General features: G+C 45.2%; 1 protein-coding gene and 1 pseudogene across 11 annotated transcripts in view; one reads left to right on the top strand and one right to left on the bottom strand.

The window, feature by feature from the left end:
• Positions 1 to 24,144, bottom strand: part of Usp28 (ubiquitin specific peptidase 28) — a 60,454-nt gene that overhangs the window by 31,549 nt on the left and 4,761 nt on the right. For 6 of the 11 annotated variants that reach the window (XM_006243011.5, XM_006243006.5, XM_006243008.5 and 3 more), the window contains exons 2-9: positions 13,337 to 13,414; positions 12,332 to 12,464; positions 10,940 to 11,045; positions 10,075 to 10,234; positions 4,286 to 4,372; positions 3,574 to 3,711; positions 2,442 to 2,515; positions 1,469 to 1,548 (exon numbers count right to left, since the gene is read on the bottom strand). In XM_006243011.5, the coding sequence (XP_006243073.1) occupies positions 1,469 to 1,548; positions 2,442 to 2,515; positions 3,574 to 3,711; positions 4,286 to 4,372; positions 10,075 to 10,234; positions 10,940 to 11,045; positions 12,332 to 12,464; positions 13,337 to 13,414 (856 nt within the window). The remainder of the gene's footprint in view (positions 1 to 1,468; positions 1,549 to 2,441; positions 2,516 to 3,573; positions 3,712 to 4,285; positions 4,373 to 10,074; positions 10,235 to 10,939; positions 11,046 to 12,331; positions 12,465 to 13,336; positions 13,415 to 24,144) is intronic. The other 5 variants (XM_006243007.5, XM_006243010.5, XM_006243012.5 and 2 more) reach the window with 2 other exon arrangements.
• On the top strand, positions 84 to 419 carry Pclaf-ps4 (PCNA clamp associated factor, pseudogene 4; annotated as a pseudogene).

The following is a 24,144-nucleotide window of genomic DNA, read 5'->3' as shown; positions in this document are numbered from 1 at the left end:
TTAAGAATGCACCCTGGGGGTCTAGTCCAGGTGAGACATTTGCAGTTGAGGAGTCAGTGAAAGAGGTTTCTTCCTGTGTGAACATGGCGCGGACCAAAGCGAACTATATCTGAGGAGCCCACAGAAACGTGGTGGCTTCTCAAGCCCCCGGGAGGGGCTGGGCTCCTCCATCTTTGTCACCAATCCTTCCTCACGTCCGTTGAGAAAAGCTGAAAATAAGTATGCTGGAGAAACCAGTCTGTGTGAGCCCAACTACCATGTGGCAAAAAGGCACCAGGGAACTCTTCAGGCTGTCCCCTAAAGATTCTAAGAAAGAGAACCAGATTCCTGAAGATTCAAGCCGGAAGCAGTGACTTAGGAAAAGCAAAGGGAAAAGCATGTCCTTTGCAACTCATCACAGAGATGGTGAAAATGAATAGAATTACTCATCTGAATGATGTCTTCAGTTCACTTACATATTCTAGGGTGTAAATGTGGGTAAATGAGTTTGTCCGACTGGCTTGTTAACAGGCATTTAATTGAAAAGAAAAAATGAGGCTAAAATTTAGCCATTCAAAAGAAACCAGCTATAAAAGTGGCGAATTTTTGGCTGGGGATTTAGCTCAGTGGTAGAGCGCTTGTCTAGCAAGCGCAAGGCCCTGGGTTCAGTCCCCAGCTCCAAAAAAAAAAAGTGGCGAACTTTTATAATTTGTAAATTTGAACTGCATGCTTGAATTTATGCATATGTTCCTTCTTTTTCCTGTTACGCTTCTTCCTAAAACCAACATTACACGGTGCTCTAATTACTAATCTACTGTCTCTGCTTAGATTTTTGTACCGATGCCATTTTACAGGCACTGATTATGGAAATAGTGTCACATTCTTACGGCATGCTTGCTTTAACAGTCTGACTTGGTCTTTTTTACATTAAAAAATTCAGTATTAAAAAAACACACACACCCTGAGTTCTGGGTTCAAGTCCTAGTACCAAAAATAAATACAAATACATACAGAAATTCTAAAGCACAAGTCCAGTGGTAGCACATTGCTATAATCACATGGGAGTGAGGCTGATATAGGGAAGAGCTGGCCATGGGCTCACAAGCCACTGAAGTCACAGAGGTTTCAATACTATTTGTACAGAGTAAAATCCTGCCACTAAAAAAATAAAAGCCATGTGCCTAGTCAACAGTTTAAGCATTTCTGGCAGGTTAATTCTATAGAACCTGAGATTCGATGGTCCATCAGGAAAAGCAACATAGAAAATTAAGTGGCATCACTGCCATCAACACAATTTAACATGACAGTTCTAGAATAAAGACTGTGTCCATTGTACAGATCCAGAGACTGAGGATTCAGACTATGCGCCCATAGTCACATGAAGAAAAGCCAGAGAGCATTCAATTTGTTGGACTTTCAAGTCTATCCTGTCTCCCTTCAGTGAGAATCAGTCACAGCTGACAACAACCACACAGGACAAAGACCTTACCTTCTCGGACCCCTTCTGTCAGGAAGGTACCGTAGAACAGCTGCACCATGGGGTTTTCAGATTTAGTCCTGGGATTGCTGCTGTTTTAAAAGAAATAAGACAGTTCTGTGTCAGATGAAGCAAATACATGCTCATAAAACCCAAGCAGCATTCAGAAACAAAAATACTCTGTTTTCATTACCACAGACTGTCACATGGTTTCTTAGTATCTAAGGAAGCAAAGACACAGTTTAGCTCAGACACTGACTGATAAGGTGCCTGGCACTGTGCTGGGACAGACACAGTGTGTGAACCCTGACCTTGGGGTCCAAATCGATGACAAACGTGTGTACAGATGTTTGCTATGTATATAGCTATGCCTGCTTATATGCATATACAAGGGAGAGAGCACAGCACAGTAGTGAAGAATGGACTCCCCCAGAGTTTCTCAGTGATACAATAGAAGTAGCATGCAAATGTTCTTTTCCTAAAGCTCGTCTTAACTGTAGATAAGTGTGTAAGTTCCCAGTTGCAAAACTATTTCATGGTAACTTTATTTTCCAACTCCAGACTTAAAACTACTTAGAAAAGCAGGTTCTTGGCAGCCATACACACGACACAGGCCCTTGTGGCCCTGTGTCCATGGCTGGGGTGACTGACCCACATGCTCTGTGAATACCAAGCAGATGTCACAAATGAGTGACATTAAATATAATGGTTCCATCCCATACACTATGTCCACATTTAGGATTCATTTATCCGCTTTTAATTACATCTTACAACTAAGTAGATAGTTCAGGTTCTCTCAGGAAAGAGAAACAAAGGCTAAAAGGACAGTCTAGATCTCTAGAGGGAAAGTCAAAACAGGGCTCAGTAGCCACCACGAAGTTTGGCAAACACTGGCAACTTTCTACTTTAGAAGAGTGACTTCGCCCACCAGCTGTTCTCAGCAGCCACTGTGAGCCACAAGGACGTGCAAACCCTCGACACTCACTTAACATTAACAGCTAGCTGGAACGCATCCTCCAGCCAATCCAGGAGCTTGTGTGTGAATTCACTCACATCTTGCTATAAGAGAGGCACAAATTGCAGTAAGTTAGATGAGATACAATGCTGTACTCAGGGAAACAAAGGTTTGTCTTTAAGCCCACAAATATTCTACTCCTATGACATAATCTCCCTTTTAGGGGGCAAACTTGCAAAAGACATAGGAACAAGGAGCCAGGTGACTAGAGACAAACAGCAGGGCATTGGCGTGATGTGACTAAGCTAGGCCAGGAAGAAAGTGGGAACTCTGTGGGGCCGGCCACATCTGTGTATGACCAAAAAAAAAAAAAAAAAAAAAAAAAAAAAAAAAAAAAAAAAAAAAAAAAAAAACAGAAAAACCAAAACCCACCATCTCCAATTAGGCATTTTATAAGAACAGACCAGAGTCCACTAGAGTACTGTGAGAAGCAACAGAGAAAGGCACTTTTACAAACTGTTTTGAGAACGCTGGTTGGCTATGTGGCCATTTTGTAGCGTGGGTTTTACACTGTGGAGTAGGGGGCTGGTGCAGCAGCAACAGCTCTGCGTTCAGTGGCACGTGGGAAAGGGAAAGATCCCAGGACTGTAAGAGAAAAGCTGCCGAAGGAAAGTGGATTTCTATCTCAGAGTGACCAGATCCAGGAGGCTGAGGGTAGAGGACCTGGACTTCAATGACCACCTGGGTTCAATACTGAGACCCCCCTCAAAATCCAACCCAAATCAAGATTTCTACCTGGATCATCAGACAAAGGACTTGACTCTCTCAATCTCCCTTTGGTATGGCTCACTGAATTACTTTTTAATTCTGTTCCTGCCTCAAAAGCCTGTTGGGATTGAGCCATTCTCCCTGGTTATGTCGGGCTGCCTCCCACCACTCCTTCCTCCTTTAGTGCCAGCATCCTGTGTACCTCTAACTCCTGCACAAACACACATGCTCTCTAACTACACCTTCTGAGAGCAGAATAAAGGCAGATAAAGGCAGTCATCTTGCATAGCTTTTTCAGAGCTTGCCACACAGTAACAATTCAAAAGGCAGTAGCACACTAGCAAGGGATAACTCAAGACCTGGCCTTTGAAGTAAGACATGAGAGCAAAGTTACCTGTTGCTCCTCTGAGGATCGGAAGGCCCCCTTCAGTAGATCCAGGGCAGCAGAAGGATCTACAAATTTCCGATTTGATCCCAATAACAGAGCAAATAAATACTGAAGCTCTTGCATAAACATGATATTTCTTTTTTCCTAGAGAAAACAGCCAAGATTTGGAAAGTTTGAATGAATAAAGAAAAAGTTAACAATCACCGATTCACATTTACCAAGTTCTAGACCAGCGAGATTAACAAAGGGACCAGATGAGGACAGCAGGTGAAACCCTAGAGCAGAGGGGAGGTGTGAAGCAGTCAGGGAACATGCTGAGAAGACAGAATATTCTGGAGTTTCTACAGCTGCCCACCCACCTAAGAGGACACACTGCCGCACGGTGCCATGTAAGGATGCAGTCAAAGAGCACACTCAAGTCTCTCAGAAGGGCCTGGCTCTGCCTCAGCTATCTGCTCTGCATCCCTTGACCTCAGCAGAGGAGAAACAGCACCTGGAGAACAGGCTGAGTGTCGTCAACAGTGCAGCACTAAGGTTGACACAGTGCTTCACTGCACTTTCTTGGGACTGTTTCCTAATTTTATTCCTACCTAACTGTGTATCTTTGTAAACCCTTACTTCTTATCCAAAGGGGGGAGGAGAGTGACTTAGCCAAGGACTATCACAGTTCCCACACTCGGTCCAGCAACACAGAAACTTTGTCTCAGTGCCAACTTACAGTGTGACTTCGACAATTTTCAAGAATGTTCTGTGGCAGGCTGTAACTGAGAACAAGTCTTCGAAATTCAGGCAACTGAAAGAGAGACTAAAGAAAGAAATTTATTCTCAACTACTCTCAAAACTGTTGAGGCCTGCTCCTTTTAAACAATTGTGGTCATTTTGTATTCAGTCTCCATTTTGCTCAAAGGTGAAATTAAGTATAGGTTCTCAGGCTCCAATTCCCAGAAGTAAGTAGCCATAGCTGACACCGAACACGTCTCCTAAAAGGCCGTAACACTTCGGTTGTATTACTAAGGATGCTATCTCAATGTTCTGAAACTCCCCTGTTCACCACCCGTCCACCATCCCTCTTACCTCAGTTAGGACCAATCAGCTTAAGTCAGCCGAAATGTAGAACTGCCTCCACCCTTGCCTGACTGTTGGTATGGTGTGTGTGTGTGTGTGTGTGTGTTTTAATTATCTAACAGGGTCTTATTAGATACTTTAAGCTAGCCTTCTATTCCCTATATAGCCAAGGCTACCCTGCCTCAGACTTCTGTTATGATTACAGGCGTGTTTAGTTTCAGGGGTAGTATTTCAGAGCCATTCATGGTAACTTGGAGTAATCCCAGCACTCAGAAAGCTGAAGCGACTTCAAGGACGCCCTGGGATCCAGCAAGGCCCAGGCCCAGCATCACACCGTGAAATCCTACCTCTAATCATTATCTTTCTCTTTTAAAAAAGTATCCATACTGTCAGCCTACCAACTCTACAGTTATAAGAAGATGACTATGGCCAAAGACTAATAAAAGCACCAATTCTTTTAGGTCATAAAAGAAACAACGCCAAAAGGAGGACTGCACAATACTAGATTAATACATATAGACATAAATATTAGTAATAGAATTATGCGTCATCAAAGTGATACTGCACAAGACTAGAGTGGTTCTTGGCACTCACACAAGATGTCTCGCAACTGGCTGTAACTCCAGCTACAGAGAACCCAACACCCCCTTTCTGGATCATTCTGCACCTGTACACATGCTATGCGCACATATAGTACATACATAGACACCAAGACTCTAAATCAGGACTGCCTCATGTTCAAAGCTAGCCTGGACTATACAGTGAGTTTCAGGGCTAGCTTGGGCTCCACAGGGAGACTCTCAAATGAAAAATGAATAAATAAATAAAACAAAGGTTACACTAAAGTATAATTCTATTTAAGGCTATACACATGAATGATTAGGTCTGTGGGAACAGGAGGTGACGACAGACAGAACTCAATAGCACTGGATCTTCTCATTTGTTTATTCGTTTCCTTGTTCAGTTATTTACTTATTTATTTTCGGTATTTTCAAGACAGGGCTTCTCTGTGTAGACCAGGCTGGCCTTGAACTCACAGATACACCTGCTTTTGTCTCCTAAGTGCTGGGACTAAAGGTGTGCACCACCCCCAACTGGTGCACTGGGATTTTATAATATTCACTTTCAAACAGCCCTGCACATGTGTCCCTGTGCAGACTCAGAGACCAGAAAGTGTTCTCCTCCATCATTTTCCATGTATTCCCCAGAGTCAGGGTCTCTCCTGGAACCTAGCTCAGCTGGAAGTCAGCCAGCCCCATGGTCCTATGTCCACCCAGCTGAAGCAGAGGTACAGCCATGTTGGAGGTCTGGCCTGTTACAAGGATGTAAACTCTGGTGCTCATGAGCACACAGTAAGTGTACTTAACTGCTTGTAACGGTCACTTCTTACCCAAGTGGTGGAGTACCCTCTCTGTACTCTGTCCTGTGCATGTAGGTTTATTTCTAAATGGCTCATTGTGTAGTCCAGGCTGGTTTCAGACCCTTGGTCCTCTTGCTTTAGTTGGAGTGCTGAAACTGCAGGTGTGTATCACCATGCACGTCCCTAATTCAAAAGTCTAAAACATTCAATAGTAAGTTTTCAGGTTTTGAATATGGTATCCTCCTGTCAACTGGTTTCCCTATAACCTCCAACTATTCTGAAATCCATCTACCACTTCACCAACCTCTTGAAAGAAAGAAAAAAGGAAAGAAAAGAAAAAGGAAGAAAGAGGCTGAATAAACAGTTCATAAAGAGAGCGTAAGCCTGTCCAGCATCTCCCACACAGGCAAAGGTGAGGAAATGATGACTCCAATGTGTGCCTGTCTCCACACACACCTAAGACAGCGGCAGTCGCAGACTAACTCACCAACAGTCCTACTCCCTACACTGTTTTTAATGACAGGGTCTCACAGATCATGGCTGATATGGAATGCATCACAAAGCCCAGGCTGGACTTGCAGCAATCCTCTTGCCTTTGCCTCAAATGTGCTGCTCACAGATCTGAGTCACTTGGCTTTGTTCCCACTATACTCATCGTGCTTTTAATTTTAAGTTGTGTTTACTGAGGGGTTGGGAAAGCAGCACAAACACACTGGGCCATTTGTAAGGCGTCAGTTCTCTTCATTCTTAACCAGCCACTCCTAGCTGTCTTGCTCTTACTTTTTACTCACAAATGTTCTGTGCATAGCTATCTAACCCAAATCCCAGCTACTTCACGCCCCTGCTTAAAAGCCTCTACACCCCCAGCCGGCCCTGACAACCTAAGGCAACGGCCCTGACAACCTAAGGCAACGCACTCTAGCTGAGTTGCCTACCGCTGTGACATGACTGAAAAGCAAGTCGGGGAGGAAAGGGCTCACCCAGCTTACACGTTTACATCACTGTAGGACAAAACAACACAGAAACCCAAGCAGGGAAGCAACCTAAAGGGAGGAGCTGATGCAGAGGCCATGAAGGATTGCTGTTCACTGAGTTGCTCCTTGTCTTAGGGTTTTACTGCTGTGAACAGACTCCATGACCAAGCCAACTCTTATAAGGACATTTCGTTGGGGCTGCCTTACAGATTCAGAGGTTCAGTCCATTACCATCAAGGCAGGAGCATAGCGGCATCCAGGCAGGCATGGTGCAGGAGGAGCTGGGAGTTCTACATCTTTCTCTGAAGGCTGCTAGCAGGATACTGGCTCCCAGGCAGGTAGGACTAGGTTGTTAAGTCCACTCCCACAGTGACACACCTACTCCATCAAGGCCACACCTCCTAATGGTGCCACTCCCTGGGCCAAGCATATACAAACCATCACATGTCTCATGGCTTCATGAGTCTACTTTCTTACAGAACCCAGAGCCACCAGCTCAGCAACGGCACTATGCACAGTAGGCTGGGCCCTCCCTCACTGCTGACTAACTGAGAAAATACCTTACAGCTGGATCTCACGGAAACTTTTCCTCAAGGGAGGCTCCTTCTCTGAGGACACTAGCTTGTATCAAGTTGACACAAAAATCAGCCCGTACACTCTTCTTCACAACACCTTTGTGGCATTTATCATGGCCTGATGCTGTTAACCAAACTCCAGAAGAGTACGGGCTTGTTTTAGTCATTGTTTCCCGGGTCCTAATCAGCCAGGCACATAGTAAACTGAAAGTATTTTGGTTTGAGCAGGTGCATGCACAGAACCAGATAACAGACAAGCCTGCAGGCAGGGAGAGGGAAGAACATAGGAAGCTGATGGTGCTGAGAAGCTTTTCCTTAAGTGTGTGATAGCTAGTCTTATGACAACCTGACACACAAACCACAGCAATCTAAGAACTTCAATTGAGACAATGCCTCCCTCCCTAAGATTCAGCTATAATGCATATTCTAAATTACTGAGCAATGGGAGAGGCCCAGTACATTGTGGGTGGTGCCATCCCTGTGCTGGTAGACTGGGTTCTGTAAGAAAGCAGGCTGAGAAGCCATGCAGAGCAGGCCAGTAAGCAGTCCCATTCCATGGCCTCTGCATCAGCTCCTTCCTCCACGATCTAGGCCTGTTTAGATTCCTGTCCTGACTAACATCAATAATGAACAGTGATGTTGAAGTGAAACTTCCTGTATTGGTTTGAAAAGAAATGGCCCCCAAAGACTCTTGTGTTTAAATGCTTGGTCATAGGGAGAGGTACTATCATGTTGCCTTTTTGGAGTGGGTGTGACCTTGTTGGAGAAGTGTCACTGTGGAGGCAGGGTCTGAGGTCATATATGCTCAAGCAAATAATGCCCAGCATGGCAGTCTCCCTTTGCTGCCTGCAGTTCAAGATGTAGACCTCTCAACTATATTTCCAGCACCACGTCTAACTTTGTGCCACCATGCTTTCCTCTATGATGATTATAGACTAAACCTCTGAACTGTAAGCCAGCCCCAATTAAATGTTGTACTTCATGAGAGTTGCTGTGGTCATGGTGTCTCTTCACAGCAATAGAAATCCTAACTAAGACACTCCCCAATTGGCTTTTTAGTCATGGGCTTTGCTCTAACAATAGAAACCATAACTAAGACAAGTAGTACCAGGAGTGGGGAATTGCTGTGGCAGACCAGACTATGTTGTTTTGGGGAGGACTGTGGAAGGACTTTGAAACTTTGGGCTGGAAAGGCCCAAAGGTGTTGAGAGTTCAGTGGGCTATTCCGCAGGAGCTTAGAAGAATGTTGAGAGCAGTGCAGACAATGAAGGCCCAGCTCATGACTTTTCAGAGGGACAAAGACTCTACTGTTTTTTTGTGTGAAGATTCTGTGGTTCTGGTTAGCTGGAGCTAAAGAATCATCTGTGATTAACAAAATATCAGTACTACTAAAGTAAAGCCTTTGCTTTGCTGAGACAATTGATGGGACAGCAGCTGAGGCTCTGCATGTGAGAGGCCAGCAGAAGCCACTGAAGAGGACGCAGCAATGTTAGCAGTAGAAGTCCCAGAACTGAAGAGGTCATGGAGAAAAGCTGAGGCTTTGCACCATGAAGAGAGCCCGGATGAAGCTACTGGTGAAAATGCAGCCAGGTGCAGCAGACCCCAGCATTTCAGAGTGGCACGAAGTTAGACACAATTGGTCCTAACTGCCAAGCCAGTTCTCCAGCTCTGGGAAATACTTAATAGCCACTTCTCTCTAAAGAAATCCATCCTCCTGCTTGGCTTTACTTAGAACCTGAAAGTACTCTTTTCTGAACTAGAAATACATTCAATTAACGCCTATGTAGTGTTGCATCCAAGGATGTAAACATAGGCATTTTGAACTTACCACATCTACAGCCTTACTGGCAACTTCTAGCACAAATTATTCCTCCTGTGTCAACAGCACTGACCCAACTGTTCACTCCTCTAGACCTGCGAGTCGTATGGACAACCTCCTCCCCATAAGAGTGTTTTCACAGGACTGGGACTAGCTCAGTGACAGTGTTTGAAGTGGATGGATATGTGTGTATGTGTATTTATATCTAATTCATGCATAAAGCTAGTATGGTGGTACATGCCTAAAACCCTACCATGTGGGAAGTACAGGCAAAAGGGCCACAAATTTGAGGCCAGTCTGGGTTACATAGTGAGGAGAGTATTTATACAGTCCTCTCTCCAGGCTACCCTGAATGGTACGCATTAACTGCTGACCCCAAATACTTAATGTATTTGTATTTCAGGACTGCACCGTTTAGAAGTCACAAATTCGGGCTTGGGCATTTAGCTCAGCGGTAGAGCGCTTGCTTAGCGAGCGCAAGGCCCTGGGTTCGGTCCCCAGCTCCGAAAAAAAGAAAAAAAAAAAAAAAAAAAGAAGTCACAAATTCTCAATCCAAACACAGCAAAGTAACTAAAACACAACAATGCCACAAAAAAAGACAAGACTACATATCCAGTTCTCCACAACTGATTTCAACATACTTCACATGTTCCATTTGAGCAAACTATAAAACTATATCCAGGAGAAAATAGCTGTCTCTTAAAAACACCATACCTGAATAACAGCACTGAACCAACATGTGTTGCCAACATTTTTCAGCCCAACTGGCCAACCATCCACTCTCCTCCAGTTATTGGGATTGTGGTTTTCTCCCCAAACTTCACAGCGTTTTCTCTTTGATCGTTTAGTCTCTGCAGAGTTAGCTTCATGTATTCTGTGGCATACCAACATCACACGGAGGAGGAGGAGGAGGAAGAAGAAAAAAACAAGTTAAAAGAACGATTTCCTATGCAGACCGTGTTGGAAATTTTGAACAGCTGATTGCAATGCAGGATAACCATCCACTGGACAACCAGTGTCTGCACAATAGCTCTGCGGTTACAATATCAGTGAAAAGCGAGGTTTAAATACAAATGTAAGCCCCTCCATCAGAAACTACTACTAGTAAGTAGTACACAGTAAAAATGGGCTGAGGTTCCAGGCTATTCATTCCTACCACATTAAAGGTTTACACTCAACCATGAGACCCTACTGGAGGGCTTGTATTTATCAGATACTTAGGCTTATTGTTGATTTTCCTTAGTAACCAGGAACAAAATTTTGTAGACTTCTACACAAAGACTACAGACCAGGTTAAGATCCTCTATGTCCTTTACTTTTTAAAGCGAGCCAAGAGCCAGAGTGTTGGCCCACACCTGAGGGTGAGGGAGAAGGGTCAGATTCCAGGCCACTGAGACACCCCCCACCCACCAAAAAATAGAAAAAGGAAAAAGAGGGGGAAGGGAACTGAATAAGCTAAAATTGCTCCTTAAAGGAACTATGATGGAGCAATAAAGGAACAAAGCCATGAGTAGTTTTTCCAGAATATTATACAGCAAAGCAACCAGGAGGAACAAAGGTCATAAATCAAAGCAACAACCTATTAAGATCTCTGCTGTCAGTCTGAATGTTAGGAGACTCCAGGAGACTCAAGGCAATGGCTGCCTGAAGGTCATCTTTGTTGTCATGTGTAAGGTCTATCACTTCTGTGAGGAAGCAGAAATTCCATTAGTCAATGTGCAGGAAGTAAGGAAGGTAAAACATTTCCAACCAAATACACCCCTAATGCTCACCAGTGGTTCCTCTGTACACACCTTGCAACTGTCCCAAAGTCAAATGAACCATAGAGCTGTACTGCAATCGTATCCCCTGACAGTTCAGTGACTAAAACAATTTACCAGGGCTGGGGGATGATCAGTGCCCAGAATGGTTGCTGCTTAAGCATAAAGACCTGAGTTCAGGTTCCAGCATCCGTATAAAGACAGGCATGCTAAGTCTATGCCCATATTCTCAGTCCTGGGGGGAAGAGAGCGATTCCATGGACTTGGTGGTCTGGCTGCTTAGCCAACTGGTGACTCCCAGGTTTAGTGAGCAGCTGTATCTCAAAAAATAAGGGGTTGGGGATTTGGCTCAGAGGTAGAACGCTTGCCTAGCAACCGCAAGGCCCTGGGTTCAGTCCCCAGCTCCGAAAAAAAGAAAAAATAAATAAATAAGGTAGAGGGGCTGAAGAGACAGCTCAGCAATTAACAGTACCCACATAGTAGCTCACAGCCATTCATAACTCAAGATCCAGGGGGGTCCAACACCCTCTTTTGGCCTCTGAGGAGCACTAGGCAGCATCCAATGCACTGACATATACACATGGAAAACACTTAGATACATAAAAATAGGCAGAACTTTAAAAATAAGTGAGATAGAGAGACATCTGAAACAAACCTTTGACCTACATACACGCATGCACACAATAAATAAAATACATTCATATCCCACAAAGTCAGAAATACATTCCAGGGGCTGGGGATTTAGCTCAGTGGTAGAGCGCTTACCTAGGAAGCGCAAGGCCCTGGGTTCGGTCCCCAGCTCCGAAAAAAAGAACCAAAAAAAAAAAAAAAAAAAAAAAAAAAAAGAAAAGAAAAGAAATACATTCCATACCTGTAGGCTAATTCCCTTTATCATTGTAAAAACATAGTAAAACAGCCTAGCATTGGACGGTCAACCAGAGATAGTATTCTATGATGAATGGAGGGCTAGCTTTATACACTTGGCTTATAACCCAGTACAGACACACAAAAACTAGTCAAGAAGAAAAACCATTCAAAGCCAGCCTGGGCTACAAAGTGAGGTAAGGAGAAAAGGAATGAAAGAAACCATTTGAGTCTGAGCCCAGGCCTGGCTCCCAGAAGTGGCTCAGTGACCAAAGGGTCAATGTGATAAACAAGCGATCAATCACTGTCTTCTGCTAGTCCAGAGAAGACGAGGACAGGAGACCCACTTGCTAAGAGATCTTTGCTGGTAGCACTCTCTTCTACTTCAGATGGTTCTGTAGCAGCTGTGTCGTGACTGGGCTCCTTAACTCTTTGGTCTGTGAGAAGGCTGACAGCCTGGGTGATGTCACCATTACTGGCCTAAGAGGAAGAGAAAACCAGCAAATTTCTAAAGTAAAGCATGGCAGAGTTAACAGTGCAACAGTTTTGGTGCTGTTCTTGTACCACCATGGTGACACAAGAAGTAGCCCAAGCCTAACCAGAGCTCTGAGGTAGGGAGCAGTCAGTCTAGTGAAAAAGGCAGGGAGCCTGGAACTCCTGGAGATGGATCAAGCCAGGTGACAGACAGCAAGAGTTAACACGACCACAGCCTAGCTGACAGTTCTGTCATTTCAGGAGCCTAACTTCACCTAAGAGTTAGGGCACAGCGAGTCACTAAAGGGAACAGGCAGCTAATACAGGTGGTAAGTGCATTCAGCCTGGACAGGGAAGCCATGGGCAGCCACCATATTTTACAGGGTGACACATCTGTTTTGTACTTATTAGGAAAATATTCTAAAAGGCACAACAATGCCCCTGACATTACCCAGTCACAGAATCACATTTTATCTATACACTTTATGTATACTGCCTATACCTGCTGGCTACTTTGAAGCTAGGTGTACTACTATTTCCTTGGTTAACATCCTGAATTTATCCTTTCAAATTATAACCAACTACACTTAAGAATATCACACGTTAAGAGCAGACAAGTTTTCTTCTGGAGTTATTTTTGGTTTGTTGGTCACACTCAGGATCCATATGGGGTCTATTCGATGCACACGGATGCTGGGACTCCCCCCACTGTACATCGCACCATCTACTTGAAGTCTCTATGTTGAAGACCTAACCATCTGACCGTAAGGGTTTCGGTCCCTATGTTTTCACCTGGTATAGAATTAGCATGTACCGACACACCTGTAACATGGGAACTGCTTCAGAGCCTGCCAGCTAAGCTGGGTCTGGAAACCAACCTTTAATGCTTCATGAAGAAAGGAAGGATCCTGGATGCCCGTGATTTCTCGCAGCTGATTTAACAGCATCTGGCAGCTCTGTTTTTGAGAAACAAAATCAGATATGTGTTAGAAAGCATACCTGGGTACCTGCTGGACAGACAGGCCCCAAACTTGCACTTTTCACTGTATAAACGCTGACAAGCTCCATGTAGCTTGTTACTGATGGTCAGACACACTATTAAATGCCAAGTCTATCACTGTCTCCAAATATACTTTAAGCAGTTAGAAGAGATAGATGTGTGATGGTTTGTCTGTGCTCCACCCAGGCACTATTAGAAGGTGTGGCCTTTTGGAGTAGGTGTGTTACTGTGGGTGTGGGCTATAAGACCCTCATCCTAGCTGCCTGGAAGCCAGTACTCTGCTAGCAGTCTTCAGAAGATGATGTAGAACTCCCAGCTCCTCCTGCACCATGTCTGCCTGGATGCTGCCATGCTCCTACCTTGATGACAATGGACTGAACATCTGAACCTACAGGCAGTCCCAGTAAAACACTGTCCTTATAAGAGTTGCCTTGGTCATGGTGTCTGTTCACAGCAGCAAAATGCCTCAACAGAAAACTACAAATATCCACAACACTTGTCATCTGTCAGCTTTAACGTATGCATGTATGCTTAAGGAGCCTTGGGCTTTCCTCTCTGGAACAGTGCATCAGAAGGTCATATAAGGAGCCCAGGGAATCTGCATGAATGTGAGGATGAGCGGATGAGCTATTTTAAGCTTTACTGTGCATGTCATTTGTGTGTGTGTGTGTGTGTGTGTGTGTGTGTCATTTTTACTGACAAACTTCTAACCATGTAATTAAGAATGGCTGGTACTAACTTTAAAAAGAAGCTAGCGGGGCTGGGGATTTAGCTCAGTGGTAGAGCGCTTACCTAGGAAGCGCAAGGCCCTCGGTTCGGTCCCCAGCTCCGAAAAAAAGAACCAAAAAAAAAAAAAAAAAAAAAAAAAAAAAGCTAGCACTGTCTCAACTATCAAATAAGACATATAGTTCTGGAAGAACAAGCTAAGATGCTCCATTTATCTGAACCACAGAGAGGCCTAACTACAGATCATCTCAAGAGCCCTTCTCGGTCTAAGTGCTCACCCTACCACCCTGGTTGGCAGTAAGAGCCAATCCAAACACCTTTGGACAAGCAAAGCCCCACTGAAACAACCAGCTGGCCTTTTAGTAAGCATCGAAAGCAGATGGCTAGAAGTATTTCAGTGAGCAGCAATCTACCTTAAAGCATAGCTAAGGCTATGCCAGTTTAGTCCTAACTTAACACTCCAGGCTTCACCATTAAGTTCAATTAGTAATGTCTCAGAGAGAGTCTCATTTACTGCCAGCTGTAACCGAAACAGTATCCTACGGGCTTCAACAGCTGAGGGCCGGCTGGCAACACTTAAGTACCACAACTAGAAATAACCAACTGAACAGCCCTCCCCAGGCCTGGGAAAGGGATCAGAACCTTTCTCTTGTCACAAACTCTCCAGTCAGAAACTAGAAATGGAATTTTCCCGCTGAGACAGCAGTCTTGGACATTATGGGTCTTGACAAACTCAGCCACCAGAGTTGGGCTGGGAAGGGGTTATCAGGCTGAGATTGTACTTTGGCAAAAACAGGAAACAGAAGCAGTTTTAAATATATATATATCTTTTTTGATTATTTGGAAATCTCACATCATGCTCACCAATGGCACTCACCTCCCAGTCATCTCATGTGCCAACCCCTTCCACTCCTCTGGTTTTCTGTTTTTTGTTTTTTTTTAAATTGGGTATTTTTTTAAATTTACATTTCAAATGTTATCCCCTTTCCCAGTTTCCCCTCTGGAAACCCCTAGCCCACCCCCAACCCCTGCTTCTATGAGGGTGCTCCCCCACCCACCCACTCCCTCCCACCTCCCTGCCCTGACCTTCCCCTACACTGGGGCACTGAGCCTTCAGAGGACCAAGGGCTTCTCCTCCCATTGATGCCTGACAAGGCCACCCTCTGCTACATGTGCAGCTGGAGCCATGGGTCCCTCCATGTGTACTCTTTGGATGGTGGTTTAGTCCCTAGTAGCTCTGGGGGGATCTGATTGGTTGATATGTTCTTCCTATGGAGTTGCAAACTTCTTAGCAGTTTTTTTGTTTTTTTGTTTTTAAGTAAGCTACTAATTTCCTTCCAGATGAATTCTGATTCCATTTGATTTCACCATGTAAAAGTATGTGAATCTATGAATCTGGAACCTACAAAATTTTTTGGAAAGCAAGATACCTGAAAAATTGTGGGAGAGCGGGAAATAAGAAGCTGGATGATAATACCAAACTGGGACAAAGGTGGAAAGGAGGGACAGACCCCAATAACCACATTCTCATCTGGAACTGCTCTGAATGTCACCAGTCATTTCAATGCAGGGACAGTAAGAGTCCCAGCAATAAAAAGCCTTTCTTGTAACTATATCACCTACTTCTGGCCCTGTGCTGGTCTGAAAGCTCTGTAAGTATTAACTGATGCTGGCTTAGCTCATTTTTAACCCTTAGAGCAAACCTATGAGCACAGAGAAGTAACTCAGAGTTATTGCTGGACTGGGTGTGCTGACTGCCAGCATCTCTAAGGAGACAAAGGAACAGAAGCAAATACCCTCTTAATTCAAACCAATGCAAACATATTTTTTTTCTTTTTTTCTTTTTTTTTTTTTTTCGGAGCTGGGGACCGAACCCAGGGCCTTGTGCTTGCTAGGCAAGCGCTCTACCACTGAGCTAAATTCCCAACCCCCATATTTTTTTTCTATATTTGGACCTGGAACTTTGCATGATAATAAACTTTTAAAAAATTTGCCAGTCTTTAGGCTATCAGAAGCTGATTACTCAGTGGAACAATGTGTTCTAAACAAGCTATTAGTGGGAAGGGAGGGTAACAACTGTGGCATTCTACCAGCCAAGGCAAGCATTATATAGTGTTAATTTTTAAGGTGTTTTACTTTATTGTATAGGTGTTTTGCCTACATGTTTATCATGTTTATGCCTGGTGCCTGGGAAGGTCAGAAAAAGGCCTGGATCCCCTGGAACTGGAGTTACTTACAATGTGAGCTGCCATGTGGGTGCTGGGAATTGAACCTGGGTCCTCTGGAAGAGAAGCCAATACTCTTAAGTGCCAAGCCATGTTTCTAGTCCCTTAAATGTTAACTTTACAGGGCCAGATGTAACGGCTCATACCTGGCATCCCAGCACTTGAGAGACAGAGGCAGAAGGAGTGTTTACAGGTTGCGAGGCCAGCAAAGCCTGCCTCAAAAAGCCAAACAGGAAGAATTACAAAAGTTTATTTTTACAGTGGCCAACCAAAGTCATCCTGCACCCACAGTGTCCCCAGTTCATGCTCTGGCACTTCACAGAAGTAGATTTTAAGATTAGCCCACTCTAACCACAGCACTCCACAAAAGTGCACTCTACTGCAAACAAGACAAAGCCTGTGCTCCGTGCTAATGAAGTCAAATGATGGCAAGCACTGACAGGCTTGCATTTCCTTGACTAAGGCACTGTTTTCAGAGGCAGGAAAGAAACAGACCCGCCCATCTAGAGGAAGGCTGGCTGCACACCTCGGCTTCAGTGACTTGAGAGCCAACCAGACTTCACTAGGACAGATATCTCTTATTCTTAAATTTTTTCATACAATGTATTTTCATCATATTCTTTGCCCTCCCAAATGCAAATCATCCCTTTCCCACCACCCACCCAAACTTCATATTCTCATTCTCTCTCATTCATATTCTCTCTCTCTCTCTCTCTCTCTCTCTCTCTCTCTCTCGTGCGTGAGCAGAGAAAAAACAAAACAAAAAAACACCAAACCCTAACAAAAACAAGCACACACTGAAAACAAAAAAACAAACATGGAGTCTAGCCAGTAACAAACCAACTCAGCCTTAACCAGGATTACATGAAGAGTGGGTGATGTGTGCACACCAAGGTTGGATCTAAGTGCTGGTAGTCAGAAGAGTGTGGACATTTAATGAGATGTGAACGGGGCGGGGAGGAAAGTCCTGGCTTTTCTGAGACGGGACAGATCCTCTGTGAATTGGGCTTCTACCTCTTCTCCTTCTTTTATTTACAACCCTTTGCTATCTAGCTATTCTCACAGAACTGGGTATCGTTCAGCATACAGATGGAAACAGAGCTTGTCTGTTGGTTGTTCTAGCAATCTTTTTAGGTCTAACTAGTTTGGGCCAGCCCACCCTGGCCACTGAGATCCAGCGTGCAAACGTAAGTAAGAGCTAGTAGAAGTGCAGCCAGGAGGGCAGGCATGTTAGAGAAAGCCAGTAATTTGCTCTCAGGAAGATCATCCCTGAGGATTTGGGACTAGCCTGAGCTACACAGTGAGTTCCAGACCAGCCTGGGCTACCTAATGAGTTCTAGGCCAACCATACAGAGAGACCTAGTCTTAAAAAATGAACAAGGGGAAGGGCTCATGGCCTACCTCCCAGAGGACCTATAGGCAGATAATGGTTGCTGGGAGAGGAAGACATTTCTTCAGCTGTGTAGCCACTACTAAGTTGTTCTTATGCCTGTAAATAATCTCTCACCCATGGCCCCGAAACTGTAATTAAACCCACTGGGTCCCTGAGAAGACACCAAAGTAGGAGTTGCCAAGAGAAAGGGGGATCGTCAGGACAAGGGGGATAATGGGGTGAACATGACCAGCTTTGGCTACAGTCAAAGCCAACCTGGGCTGTAAGAAACTGTCAGGACGGCAGGCAGGCAGGCAGGCAGGCAGGCAGGCAGGCAGGCAGGCAGGCAGGCAGGCAGGCAGGCAAGCAGGCAGGCAGGCAGGCAGGCAGGCAGGCGGGTGAAAATTTCAGCTGGGCAGCAGTGATAGGCGCTTTTAATCCCAGAACTCTGGGCAGTGACAAGCAAACCTCTGAGTTTTGATGACAGCCTGGTTTACAGAATGAATTCCAGAACAGTCAGGGCAACATAGTGAGACCCTGACTTGGAAAAAAAAATGAGGAAGGAGGGAGACAGAAAGAAAAAGGGTGGAGGGAGAGAGATAAATATTTCAATCAGGTCATACGGGGATAACAAAAAGTCAAAATGGGATGAAATATATCCTTGACGTAATTATCTAGCTTATATAAAGGGAGGGAGGGAGGGGCTGGAGAGATGGCTCAGTGGTGAAAAGCACTAGCTCTTCCAGAGGTCCTGAGTTCAACTGCCAGCAACCACGGGGTAGCTCATAACCGTCTGTAATGAAATCTGGTGCCCTCTTCTGGCCTGCAGGAATATGTGAAGGCAGAACACTGCACACATATTAAAGAAGGAAGGGAGGAAGAGAGGGAGGGAGGGAGGGGGAGGGGGCCCAGGATGTCAACTGGTGAAAGCATCTGCCTTCCAAGGTTGGTGACCTGAATTTGGTCCAAGAACATACATAACAGCTGGAAGGAAGGGCTTGCTCCACAAAGTTGTCCTCCGATCTCCACACAGACTGAGACACACATCACCACTTATGTATCATCCAACCTTAAAATTTAAAACATTTATAATTAAGGGTTTTAAAAAATAATTTAGCTCACAGTCCCAAACAAAAAGAATTTATTACTTAATAAATAGAAATAGCTCACTTTTGCCCCTCGCAACCCAGGAGAAAAAAGTCCCCAAAGTACTGGACCACAAAGGAAAAGGAACTGCCCCTTCTTCTCAATGCCACCCCTAGGGGCTCCACTGTTAATCTCACCAGAACCACTGACCAGGAGTTTTTCTCACACAACATATAATGTCCTGTGATTACTTCTTTCTTTCTTTAGAGGACCTAAGAGAATGCTTCTTTCTTTCAGTATCCACCCAACTAAATATGAGAAAGGAGCCCACAAAGCCATCAGCCATGTGGAACCCGCCTACAAAACCTAAGAAAAACAGCACCCAACAGTGTACCTTGTGGGAAAGATAACAGGAAGCGGGGTCATCAGGTTCATATGCCCAGTTTTAGACATGTAGGCACAGTAAAATGTCATTGTCAGGCACGTCCTGCTCTGGCACTGGGTTACTGAGGGATTTTTAGGTTAGGATGAGTTCAGACAGAATGTGGTGAGAGGTCAGCAGCTCTGCAGCAGACAGATGGGGGACACTGTGTGTGCAGAAGTGTCTTTACATGTTGGTGTACATGCTGTGCTACACATGCATGCAGGTAGGAGGACAGATTGTACAAGCTGGTTCTTTCCTTCCTCTCCGCGGGTCCCAGGGATGAAACTCAGTCAGGTTGTTAGGCAGGACAGCAAGTGCCTGGTATCTGCTATGCCATCCTACTCAGAAAGGGTTAGTTACAATTTTTAATATTTTGATTAAAATATTTTGACTGCCTGTATGTCTGTGAACCATATGCATGCAGTGCCCACAGAGGACAGAAAAGGGCATAAGGTCCCCTGGAACTGGAGTTGTAAACTGTCTTGTTAGTGCTGGGAATTGAACCTAGGTCCTTAGGAAGAGCAGTGAATGCTCTTAACTAAAGCATCTCTCCAGCTCTTGGGGAAGGTTTTTAGCACATGCTAACAACTATTTCAAAATGGGGCGAGGGAAAGACATTACAGCTGAGTGACACGGCTTCTGAGCAAACCAGTGGTGAGGAGGGGGCAGGATGCTGTTGGGAAGCAGGGCGGTGGAGCAGACCCTGACATCTCAGACAACAGGAAGGAAGCTTTAGTCAAGTATTCTCAGATGGATGCGAAAGTGGGTGCAAAAGACTCTGACTTCACAAAGTTGTCCTCTGAGCCTCCCAGGTGCACATGGCATGCAGGTCCTCCTCTGCGCGCACGCGCGCACACACACGCGCGCGCGCACACACACACTGTACATGCACACTGCATGCACTAACAGTAACAGGAAAAACTAAAGGCAGAGCATGACCAAGGAAAGACACTCAACATGCCCACCTTGGGCTTCCATGTGCACATGCACAAAATACCTGCCCACATACCAGATGCCATCACCCACTATAACAAGGGCCATCAGACACAAAATGTTAAATCCTGTACAAGTCCACAGGCATGGGACAATTACAGCAGATAAATACTGAGACAGAAAGGAGCTGCCACTGCCAGACATTAAGGGTAGGAAAATAGGGAATGACATCATAACAGATATGAAATTTTCATTTGGAAATCTAAAAAAAAAAAAAAAAGAAAACACAAAGTCAGAGTCCTGCTCTGGGGCACAGGGTGGCTGGAACTCTGCCAGAGTGCTGGATGTTGGGTGCACACCACCACTGCCCAGCAGACTCAAATTTAAATTGTGCCTGAGAGTCAAGCAGCAAGCTTGCAGACTGGCTTGACTGGAGAGGGGGACTCACATCTCACCTATCACAACCTTCCCAAGCATCAAGTTCTTGTGCCTGGAAAACAAGACTCATAGCATCCACAGGATGCCAATGAAGAATCACCTCTGTCCAACTAAAGTGTGCTCCTGAGTAGGAAACCACTGCTGCCCTGGAGAAAAGGTCACCGCAGTCTCAGCATTACCATTTCCTAGTTGTGCCACCGATTCTCTGTTCTAGATTTACAAGATCTGACTTCAGAGGTATGAAACAGGTTGGATGACAATGTAAGTTCAAGTGTTTTCCAGCCACGTGGACATCAGGATGTTTGGGTTTAGGAAGGCTCATGCTACAATGGGAGAAATGCTTTGACATTAGAGGTAGATGACTTCGAACTCAGGCCAGGCTGTATCAGTCGACTGCAGTATGTAGGTAATGGAATCTGCTTCAGGGTTGGAGAAATGGCTCAGTGGTTGGGAGCACTGACTGCTCTTCCACAGGTCCTGAGTTCAGTTCTCAGCAACCACATGGTGGCTCACAACCATCTGCAATGGGATCTGATGCCCTCTTCTGGTGTGTCTGAAGATAGTTACAGTCAATCATATACATAAAATAATTTTTTAAAAAATTTTAAATGAAGATTTAAAAAACCTTTAATTTTTCCCACAGTCTGTTGAGATGGTTCACCAGAAAGGCTTGCTGCCAAGCCTGATGACCTGAATTCAATCCTTAGAGTTCATAGGTAGAAGAAACAGAACTTCTTGCAAGTTGTCCTGACACCCCACCACTCATACATACAAGCACATGTGCACTCCACCACTCATACACACAACCACATGTGCACTCCAACTCTGTAATAAATTGAGCTCACGTGCATGTGTGCAAGTCTTTTTAGCAAGCTTCAACACCAGGCACCAGCAGATTCTGATTTGGTAAAACCACTGACCATCTACACCACAGACCTCACATGGCCGCCTTAAGACAAGAGCTTTGCAGAAATTGCACTTAGCACTTCCATTCCTGCAGAGATCTAGAAACCTCCCTCCCTCATCCCCCTCAGCTTGAGTTCATTCTATTCAGGGTTGTGGTTCCAAGGTATCTATATTAACTTTTTTTTCTCACTGTGTGGTTCTGGCTGTCCTGGAGCTCATTATGTAGACCAGGCTGGCCTTGAACTTGGACCTCCAGCTACCTCCACCTCCTGTGTACTGGGATTGAAGTCTCGCACCATCAACACCCAGCTTTTTTTTCCCCACCAACTCTTAAACAGAGTCATGAGAGGGGCGGGTAGCTCTTCATTTTTGAAACAGGGTCTCACTTTGTCACCAATACCAAACTTACAGCAATCCTCATACCTAAGCAAAGCTGTTTTAGAAAAGAGTTTTCAGTGTCAAGCAAGGGCACTCTGGCAAAATGGTCACCATGTTTAAAACACTAAGAATTTCCCTTAAGGAATGTGGCAAGCACCACAGTGACACGGTATTTCTCTGTGTGACCAGGGGAAGAGGCATGATGACAGGAAGTGAGCAGACTGAGCCTATTTTCTAGAAAAGAACAAAAGTGTAAGAAGTGTATGCCATTGCTTGAGAGTTGGGCCTATTGGTAGAGCCAAGAGCTCACAGGAGCAGCCTTGCAAACCTAGAGAGCCATGGAGGGAGGGCCAGGTGATCCAGTTAGTTCCGAGCTGGTTTTGTTATGAAGATGGTAGAAGACAAAACAATTGTGAGGTTCTATTCCCGTAGAAAAGGAAGAAAACAAGTGGATCTGGAAGCAAAGTGAACTACACCTGGGGGTGGGGAGCGTCAGAAAACACTGTTGACAAGGTTTTGAAGGGTTTGTTGTTCCCAGGATTAAGGGCTCCAATTCACAGCAGAATGGGAGTTCTATCCTTAAGCTTCTAAAAGGTTAATGTGCAAATGAGCCCCCCAGGGATGGAGTCAAAAGGCAGAATTTGGGCTAAGGATGTGGCTCAGTAGGTAGACTCCGGGCCTTGCATGAAGTAATCCCAGCATTCAGGAGGAGACCGGAGGACTGCTGTGAGTTTGAAGGCTGCCCTGACCTATATGCTCCAGGCAAACCTGAGCTAAGGGTGAATGAACCCCTTTTAAAAAAATTTATTTGTAGTTAAGTACATTGGTGTTTTGCCCGCTTGCCCGCACGTACGTCTGTGTGAAGGTGTCTGATCCCCTGGAACTGTTAGACAGTGTGAGCCCCATGTGGTTGCTGAGTATTGAACCTGGGTCCTCTGGAAGAGCAGCCAGTGCTCTTAGTCACTGAACCATCTGTCCAGCCCCCGAATGAACCCCTTTTTAAAAAATAAGCACAGCAGACTCTGATTTAGTGGGTCGAAGATGGGGTCCAGGTGCCACTTCCTTTGAAACACACTTGACCCCACAGTATCAACACTCCATTCCAGTGTTCTAACCTACAGGAGCCGGGCAGCAGCACTAGCCAGCTCACACACCCAACTTCCTTTATGGTGAAATTCCTGGTGAGAAGCTGCTGACCCCTCTAGGTAGTTTACGGGAAGACAGTGAAGGTTTGTGGGGGTTGGGATAAAGGAGTTGGAATCGCTTGGATGAGGGTTTCTTTACCTGTACCCATTATTGTTCACATAACAGACCACATATTACTCTTGGGAGGTAAACTGTACCAGGTGAGATGCTGAACCCTGTGCGTGTCAGCAGTCACAACTGAAAAACACCCCCCCCCGGGGGGGGGTCTGCAGAGTGGCTAAGGGCACGTGCTACTCTTGCAGAGAGCACCCACAATGCAACTAAAAGCAATCTCCAAGTCCAATCCCTGAGGGTCTCATACCCTTCCCCAGCCTCCTCTCTGGGCATTCCACACACAGAGCGTGGATCTCCATACAGACAAACACCCGTACACTGTGCAAATCCTCCCTGCTGAGAGACGAGGTTAGCAGCTCCGAAACAAGCCAGACGAAACAAAAGTATACTTTTTCCATGGAAATGAGAATGAAACCAGGTGGACAAAATACCAAATAGCTCTCGAACAAGAGCAAGCTCTGACAATTAGCAAAGACTTTGAATACTGAGACCACCTGCTGCAGAGTCTGAGCGCCAGAGGTCAATCCCCAGAACTCACTGTGGAGAGAACCAACCAGCTCCTATAAGATGTCGTCTGACTTCGCGTGGGTGCCCATGTTCCTCCCTGACCTCCTCTCACAAAAATAATGTAAAAAACTTTCATCTCTTAAACGTTCAAAGCACTAGAAGAGTTCTAGAAAGGACTTCAGGAGAATGGGACCCAAGTGTGGTGGTGCACAGCTGTACCTGGGAGGTAGAGGCAAGAACAGTTCCCCGTCACCTTCAGCATCCTCAACCGAAAGGTTCAAGGCCAACCTGAGCTATCTGAGAGCTTCTCTTAAACAAACAAAACAACAATAACAAACCAAACAATAAGGGGAGGAAGAAGGAAGCCAAGTAAGTCTCAGCGAGCTGGGGCACACCTGCCCTGCTAGTATCTGGTAGGAAGGTCCAAAAGC

The sequence above is a fragment of the Rattus norvegicus genome, chromosome 8 (genome assembly GCF_036323735.1).
Source record: "Rattus norvegicus strain BN/NHsdMcwi chromosome 8, GRCr8, whole genome shotgun sequence".
In the NCBI taxonomy this organism is placed as follows: domain Eukaryota; kingdom Metazoa; phylum Chordata; class Mammalia; order Rodentia; family Muridae; genus Rattus; species Rattus norvegicus.
This window is presented reverse-complemented; position numbering and strand designations above follow the sequence as displayed.